Source organism: Gavialis gangeticus, unplaced genomic scaffold (assembly GCF_001723915.1).
Source record: "Gavialis gangeticus isolate Ggan-Ray unplaced genomic scaffold, GavGan_comp1, whole genome shotgun sequence".
NCBI lineage: Eukaryota > Metazoa > Chordata > Crocodylia > Gavialidae > Gavialis > Gavialis gangeticus.
In genome coordinates, this window is record NW_017728992.1 from 186528498 (window position 1) to 186537014 (window position 8517).

The following is an 8517-nucleotide window of genomic DNA, read 5'->3' on the forward strand; positions in this document are numbered from 1 at the left end:
GTCGTGGGACCAGCAGATGGTGTCGGACACCATGAGGTAGCGCATCAGCTTGGCGTAGCGGCGGGAGACGCAGCAGGCGCGGAGGACGCTCTCGTTGCTGGGGTCCCAGGCTCCGAGCGTCCCCACGATGAGTGTGTCCACCGTCACGTTGTAGCCGCGGCCCCTCAGGGTGTCGGCTAGCGGGGCGTACTTCTCCTGCTTGCGAGCCCGGGCGTCAGTGAAAGCTTGGCACCGGTTCTTGAAGGGGATGGTAACGTCCACCATCATGATCTTCTTGGCCTCCTGGTCGGTGATGACGATGTTGGGGCGCAGCTGGCTCTCGCAGCCCGGGACGGTGCGGTTCACGGAGATCTCCCCCGTCCCGGCCGGGATGGCCCTCACCAGGCGGTCCTACACTTGATCTGAGCCTTCAAGAGGCCGAGAAGCGATACTACAGAAGGCCCACACCCAAGGTGATAGACTTTGCTGGTCCTGATGAAAGTGACATTTTATGTATTGAACTATTCTAAATAATGAGAATGAAGGCTCCAAAATAAGAACTTATTTCCGTTCATGAAAGATCTATCACTTTGAAATGGTGTCTGGTGTGATTACTAATGTAAATCAATCTTGCTTTCCTCTAAATCCTCCATTCAAGTGCTCTGATAGGATCAACATTAACACTCCAGCTCCTCAAGCACAAAACTCTTGATTGCCACATTCAGACTCACAGAAATAAGGTGTGGAAAATGTGATAAGAAATGTATGGATTTAGTTTACTCAAGAGATAAAGAACTAACACATAGGCATTTCCATGTCATAGTCTAATTATGGATGAATTTGTGGTCAAGGTCAAAATATGTATAAAATACATTTTATTGTACTCTAAATTTTGGTGGTAATGACCAAAATCAATTAAGTATGCCGATTTTTACAAAGATATGCTCTATACTGCCTAACAGAAATTTTGTTCCACAAAAAAAATGGCAGTCTAGAGCTAAAACAATAGAAAAATGCTTACCTTAAAATAACTGAAATCGAATATGATATCGCCATACTTCTGTTGATCAGCTTTGTCTTTTAGCCTAAACACACCAGGAATAAACTCAGATAGTCTCAAAAGTTCTGCAATGATGGCATTCCCACAGGAAACAATCCTAAGAATTGCCTGGCCACAGAGATTATTTTCAGCTAGAAAATCAACCATCTTGAAGACTACTGTGAAAGGATAGCAAAATTACTGTAATCCGTCTGCAAGCTTCAGTCTTTAAGTCATTTAGAGAAAAAATCGTCGCTGGAAAATTGGTTGCTCCATTAAGAGTACCTGCAAAAAGGAAAACAGGACAAAAAACACAGAACCATGTTCAGTATATTTCATATTCATACTTTTGATGACTGGATTCATCTGGAAAAGCTACTGTATTAGAACTCTGTGTCCTCCAGAATCTCAGAGTAGATGGCTTATAAATAAAACATACTGTAGTCTATTTTCAATGTATATAAAACACTTAGCCAGCATCATGAGCTTATGAGAAACAGTTGCACAACTTCCAATACCGAAAGATTTTAGAACAACTGCTAAAGGACAAAATAGTCTCAGATGCTTATAAAGTTGAATCCATCTATTCAGAACACCGTTACAAAGTTGGTACTGTACAAGATGAGTTTAGAAACTATACAGGATGAGCACAGAAACTATTTTCATAGTGCACCAAGACAGTTTGTCAATGTGGCTAAACACTTGGGGTGTGTGGAAACTGAATGCAGTTCAGGACCCCTTGTTTGTTTATTGCCAAACCAATATCTGTTTATCCCAAAACTCTGTATTATAGATAAGGTAACTTGTTGGTAATCTCTCTTCAAATCAGAAATCTTATTTTACCCAGTTAAAAAAAAAAAAAAAAAGCACGACAAAATCTTTCTCCATCATAGTTGACATAGAGATGATTTACTGTACAGCCCTTATTAACACACTGGGTAACCACAATTATCCTATATTACAGATAAATTAGCTGAGCCACAGGGAGGTTATATGACTTGTCTGAGATCTCACAGCAAATCTATGGCAGAGCTGGAAACCAAACCCAGCTCTCTGGAAACCCAATCTGCAACTGTTGCTAGAATATATCCCATGGAGTCCAAACAGGACTTTAAACAAATTATAGAGCAGGTCTGCTCAAATAACATTTTTTTGGCATTATTTCAGGAATAACAAACCAAAATGCAGAAGGCAGAACAGAATTATACCTTAAAGAGATGCATACGCCTTCATAAGCAACAGCTCACTTTTTCAGATGCTACAGCACATTTGAATAGCTAGTCTATATGGTACAAGTCTACCTTGCGTTCTGCCTGACTTCAGACTAACATGACTCAGTACTTTGCCAAAATAAAAATACAGACATTACCATATTTGGCCCTAACTCATTTGTTTTCCCTTCACTTGTCTCTCAGCTCAGCCAATGGGAAATCCACAAAGTCACTTCCACTTTTCTTTCTTTCCTTCCAGAAAGGCAGTTGTGGGAGTGGTAGTCTGAAGTCAGGCAGAAGGCAGAGCAGGGTGGCACCTTCAAGACTAACTGGCTTGGAGAAACATGAGCTTTTCACAGAATCATAGAAAATTAGGGTTGGAAGAGACCTCAGGAGGTCATCTAATTCAGGGGTTTCCAAGCCCCAGGCTGTGACCTGGTGCTGGGCCGCAAAGGGTTGGATGCTGGTACACAGGAGGGCTGGCCCATCCGGCTGCCACGGTTGAGGTTTGGTCCCTCCCTCCTGCCTGCCGGATGAAAGTGTCTTTATGGTTGTTCCAGTCAGAAGTTCCAGCCGTGGGGCCCCGCACAGTGTCACTGGAAGTGACTGAGGACTGACAAACTGTGGACTGGAAGTGACTGGTATATGGTGGACTCGGTATAAAAAAGGGTTGGCTGCCGGTCTGCAGCCACTTCCAGTCCACAGTTTGGGACCCTTCATACAACCCGCTGTTCAAAGCAGGACCATCCAACTACACCATCCCAAACAAGGCTTTGTCAAGCTGGGTCTTAAAAACCTCCAAGGATGGAGAGTCCAGCACGTCTCTGGGTAACCTGTTCCAGTGCCTTACTACCTTCCCGTTGAGAAAGTTTTTCCTTATATCTAACCTAAACTGCCCTTGCTGCAACTTGAGACCATTGCTCCTTGTTCTGTCATCTGCCATCACTGAGAACAGTTTAGCTCAGGGTGGTTAATTATTTGGACCCACAGGCCACATAGGCAGTTTTGAGGAGCTGTTGGAGGCTGGTCAGCACCTCCCCCTCCTCTGCCCCACAACAGCTCACCAAAGCCAGAGCCCATGGGCCCTGCAGTTCCTCCCTGCCACTGCCACCACCAACAGTGCCCACTAGCTCTAAGCACAGTCCTGGCCCCAGCCCACCCCACACCCGCTCCAAACTCACCCCGGCTTGAGTGGACCAGCTCCAAACCAGCCAGGAACCAAGCGCGCAGCCCCATTCCCATCTCGTCCCGCTGCAGACCCGTCCTGGCCAGAGTGGACCAGCTCCAGACCAGCCCACAAATGTGCACAGCCCCGGCCCACCCCCGACCTGCTCCAGACCGGTCCACCTATGATGAGCAGCAGCAGCCTGGCAGAAGTGGCTATGCAGCACGGAGGAAAGGCAGCCGCCCCCCACTCACTGCTGCTGGGACCGTTTTGCTGCGGCTGCCTGGTGCCCAGCACCTGGTCGCCACTGCTGCTCTTCATGGGCGGGTGAGCTGGAGCTGCACGTGTGGCTGGTCCAGAGCTGGTCTGCTCTGGCCAGCCCAGGTCCACAGCAGGTGCGGGGTGGGCTGGGGTCGGGGCTGCGCACGCGGGTCCCTGCCAGTCTCCCTGGGCTGGTGGCAGTAACTGGAAGGAGCCACGCCAGCCATGCTACACACCCGGGGTGGCAGGACACACGCCACGGCCCGACAGCCCCAGGCCAGCTGGGACCAAAGGCCCTCCGTATCCAGCCTGTGTTTTGCCCACCGCCTGTCTAACTCCATCCTGAAAGGAGCCAGGGTTGTATTTTCAGTCAGTTCTTAAAATGTTTCTTCTGAGTTCACAGTTTACACAGATAACGCCTGCTCCAGTTTGCACGAGCAGGTCCCAATTCATAAGCCCCATTGCCCGGCCCTCCAACCGCTGCCTGTGCCCTGCGAAAGGGCCCAAAGACCTGGACACGCGCCTTTCGGGGCGACAGCCTGTTCTGCGAGGCGCTTCACACGCGCGTCTCAGCCAGAAGACCTTCCCTGCCCGCCACATCCCCGGCCCCCTCGGGGGGGGGCAGCGACCCCCAGAGCGGCTCATCTTGGGGCAGCCCAATTTGGGGCCAAGCCCCGGTGTAGCCCCCACCCCTCCCTCAACCGTTGCGCCCCGCCGTGCCCCGCAACCGTCTCCAACCGTCACCCCCCACCCTCACTCACCGCTCGCAACGGCCTCCGCGGCCGGGCCAGGCCGTGCCTCCCGTCACGTGAGCGGTGTCACGTGAGCGGACGAGGCAGGGCCTGGAGGCGCTGGGCCTGGCTGGGCTGCAGGTGGGTGCTGGGGGAGGGGGGTCAGGTCGGTTCGTATCTCCTTCCCCAGCCCCCGCAGGCAGCAGTTGAGGGCCTTTGCGGCACCCCGGGGTGTGTTGGGCTCCTTCGGGGCTTCCCCACAGTGGTGCAGACAGGGCTGCCAGAGCGGGTGTCCCACATGACTCTGGCACCCGAGGCAGAAAAGTAGCTCTGTTATTTTTTTCCACAGGCACAGAGAGGCATCGTTGTCGTCATCATCATCTGAGGGGCCTAGTGTCTGGAGCGGTGAGCGCCGCCGCACCTTAGGGTGGGAGCGTCCTGTTGAAGTTCAGTGCCACCTTGAAGATGTCCCATGGAGCCCTTGGGTGGCTCTGGACTCCCGCGGGAAACTCCCGCTCGCCTCTGTGGAGTGCGAGGGTCTGCGGCTGCCGGTTGCTTCCGCGGAGCGTGAGCTGCCAGTTGAAGCAGGGCAGCCTGGCTTTGTGTGGGGATGGCCGACCTGCACCGCCTGAGCATGTGCTGTGTGACAGGTTGGGCAGGGAGCAGAAAGCAGAGCAGTAGGTCAGATGGGGAGGGGAGTGGCCCCTGGGGAAAGCACAGAGCTAATTTGAGGGCTGCCTGGCAGAGCGGTTGGCCCCTGCTGATTTATCTTGAGAAACTTCCTTTTGTTATTTTAAACCAGAAAGCCGGTGATGGGTTAAACTGCAGCCCCCCAGGCTCCCACCCCGTCACCGTTCCCTGCACAGCTCCTGGCTCTGGACTTCCTTTCACCCTCTGGCTTTTGCAGCCTGCTCACGTCCCAGGGGACAGGCAGTGCAGCAGGGAGCCCGCAGCGGGGTGCACAATCTGTGGGGGAGCTGCCCCCACACATGGTGTAGCAAGGTGGGGATTGCTTACGTGTGTACAGCTTGGGGGTCCTTCTGCTGTGGCCCATGTGGCATATGGCTGCTTGTAGCACATGTGTTGCAGGCTGGCCATCCCTGTTTTAAACAAAAGTTTGTGCTTTGCAGAAGCTCTGGGCAGCTGTTGGAAAGTTTCTACCCAAAGGGAGCGTGCGGGACTCTTCCAGCTGAGTTCAGAGCTGGCTAAGGGGTCCTCACATGGTTCCTTAAAACCTAAGGCCTTAATTTTCCTTCCAAACAAGCCAGTATTACACAGATGCAGTGCTTTCTTTCTGCCTGCCGGCGAGCCACAACCCCACTGCCTGAGTAAAGGCAGTGCTCAAGCTTCAGCAAAGTAAAAGTGACCAAAATCTTGACAGTTGCCCTACAGTCTTCCAGTGTCCTGGTTTTCTGAGTGGGCAGCAGTGAAACTGAAAACAATCCAGTCAATTTTGTTTTCATGAAATTGAAAAGCAGGAGCAGACCTGGGTTATTTACTAGGGAGGAACACCTGAAAATGAAATGAAATATGTTATCATGCACATGGCAGCAGCAGATGAACAGTAGAGTAGTTGCTTATAAGAATGAATGGAACACCTTAGGCTACAGAAAAGGGATTTGTTTTTTTTAAGAGGTGGGGAAACACTTTCTAATAGCAAAGGTGATTTAAGCAATAGGATAATTTTTCAAGGGAGAAAATTGATGCAGTGTCCCTAGAAGTGTGTAGAGTATCACAACAGAAGCATACTTGTCAGCTGGTCTTTAAATTCTCTCTCTCTCCGCCATGTGAATCTTGTCTGAAGACCTTGTTTCTCAGTAGATGAGAAGGATGAATGTTAAGGGATGGATGGGAAGGGAGAGAGAGAGAACAAAGAATATATTTATCCCTTATCATTAAAACAAACAAGGAGAGAAATGACTAAGTCATGTTTAGAAACAGCTTTCCAAGCAAAGTGGCTGCTGAGAGACGTGAATAAAAACCCAGTGCTTTACGGGAGGAAGCAGCGTGTTAGTTCAGTCTGGCTCTGTAGCATCTGTATAGATTGTGCACTTCAGCAGGGCTTTTGGGCAATTTTATCTAACAGCTAGATGGATTCGATCAGGTAGTAGATAAAAGCACCAGAAAAAACCCACCGAAGTGCCCATTTTATACAGACATTGGGCAGTCTGGGGCAAACTAATGCAGTGCATCTTCTGAGCATGTGCTGTGCTTGGTGCAGGGTGCTGTAAATTTAAAGCACTGTTTTGGAGGGTCTTTTTGTTTTTTACATCTGTAAGTAGGCAGTGATGATGGGGGGCGGGGGGAAGTACTTGAATCCCTTCAAGATTGAGCTGGAAAACTTTATGGATGGTTGACATAATAGGATAGGGAGTTGTGACTCAATCAGTTGGTGTGACTTGTGTTTGCAGTGCCCAGGTTGAAATACCTCTTTTTGCAGTGTGGCAGGTGTACTTCAGAGCTTTTGCTAAATGCCAGTTCAGCCAGGAAAGTCCCCCCCCTCCCTGTGAATGCTCTTGGATTCATTTTTGTTTTCCTTGCATTTATCTGAACATTGGGACATTGGCCACAGCTGAGGTGGGGTTTGAGTCAGGTGCACTGATGCTCCTATTGTTATTTAAAAAAAGCCACAGAGTTTTATTCTTTTGCTCAGATGCATATTGATCTCCTAATTTAGACTCAGGAAGCAGTTTTTCCCTTAGGTCAGATTGAGACAGAATGTGTTCATGCATCTCTGTGCATATATGTGTGTGGTGTGCCTTCTGTAGCTTGGAGCTTGGTTCCAAGGATGCTCTCAGCCTATATTAACTAATCACTTTTATATCTTCGTGGCAAAGTCTGGGGAGAACCCTAGTCTCCTCTGATTTTACTTACAGTAGGTTATAGAGTATTCTTGGCGTTCCATGTATTGTACCCTGTAGTTGATCTGAGGGTTTAAAGTAGCTTTTTAATGGAATTCTTGCCTGTGAAAGCAGGGAACTGGACTCAGTAACCCAGGAAGTCTCCTTGATCTTCAGAGACAGGGTTTTTTTTTAAAAGGAACCCTTCCCACCTCTGGTTTGACAGTCTGTTAGATGATATTGAATATGGTAGTAACTACTCTTCCTAGGGGAAAAGAGAAGCTTAAGTTGTGCTGGACTGGATCTGTTGGAGTCTGAGCCTGCTTCTTCAAAGATGAACAATACATAAGCAAAAAGGGAGAGAGAAGAACAGCAAAGATAGCTAGCACCAGAGAGTGCATTTTGCCTTACTTGCAATTTTGCTGCTAGTAACTGACAGACATAGCTTATGGTTTATCAGGCACTTGAAGTCTAGGCAAACTTGTATGAGTACCAAGCTAGTTAAAAGACTGATTTTAGCTGTCTCTTTGGTTTTGAGGTCACAGCAGTGTTGCAGAGACAGTTTGGGCAGACAAGTCCATACTTAATAAACAGAAGGCAAAAAGGGAAGAAAAGGGTACACAGCATTGTGCCTAGCAGCAGGAAAGCAAGTCTCACAGTCCTGAAAGATTGCAGAGTCCTGGGTCTGGTTCCTGGCTTGGTCTGGCCAGGACACCTCAGAATGAGGGTGATAAAGGTCCAGTCCTGGTGAAGCTGCATCCTTGAGTCCCAGGAGATGGGGGGGTAGCATGACAGTAAAGCTCAATTCTTATGGTCTATATGTCCTGCTGGCATCAGTGTCAAAATCTGGAGTGCCAAAAAGTGGGGGATGTGTGGAACAGTCTGTCCTCTCATTATTATTATTATTATTATATCTAATTTCCAACACCCCAGTTTTGGTCTGTTAATTTTTGCTTCTGTGTATCTTCACACAGTCCTTGCATGGAATCCATAGAGCATTTGGTTTGGAGGAGTTCAGTCTTTTCGGCTTTAATTTTTGTTGACTTATATATAAATCATTTTACTAGAGGTACATCAGTACATCAGTCCATATCATATCAGTACTGATAAAAGGAAAATTGACATTATTGGCAATCAGCAATGTTGGTAATTTTGGCTGATGTGGCTGATAATGTCACAGATAAATGCTGTGTGCATGCACACAGCCACAGCATGCACATGACCAGAAATGCAGCCTGGTAACTTGGAAACCAGTATCTGGCCAGTAAGTCTTTGGGGGGGAAGGGGTGTG

At 48.7% G+C, this 8517-nt stretch overlaps 2 protein-coding genes across 3 annotated transcripts in view; one reads left to right on the forward strand and one right to left on the reverse strand.

The window, feature by feature from the left end:
- WASHC5 (WASH complex subunit 5) overlaps positions 1-4479 on the reverse strand; it is a 49722-nt gene extending 45243 nt beyond the window's left edge. The window contains exons 1-2 of the mRNA XM_019528154.1: positions 4417-4479; positions 1001-1303 (exon numbers count right to left, since the gene is read on the reverse strand). Coding sequence (XP_019383699.1) covers positions 1001-1186 — 186 coding nt within the window. The 5' untranslated portion in view covers positions 1187-1303; positions 4417-4479. The remainder of the gene's footprint in view (positions 1-1000; positions 1304-4416) is intronic.
- Positions 4480-4729: 250 nt separating this feature from the next.
- NSMCE2 (NSE2/MMS21 homolog, SMC5-SMC6 complex SUMO ligase) overlaps positions 4730-8517 on the forward strand; it is a 274030-nt gene continuing 270242 nt past the window's right edge. Inside the window, exon 1 of one of the 2 annotated variants that reach the window (XM_019528155.1) lies at positions 4730-4791. The gene's annotated coding sequence lies outside the window, so the exon portion shown is untranslated. Of the gene's footprint in view, positions 4792-5041; positions 5064-8517 lie in introns of those variants that run through there. The other variant, XM_019528156.1, reaches the window with a different exon arrangement.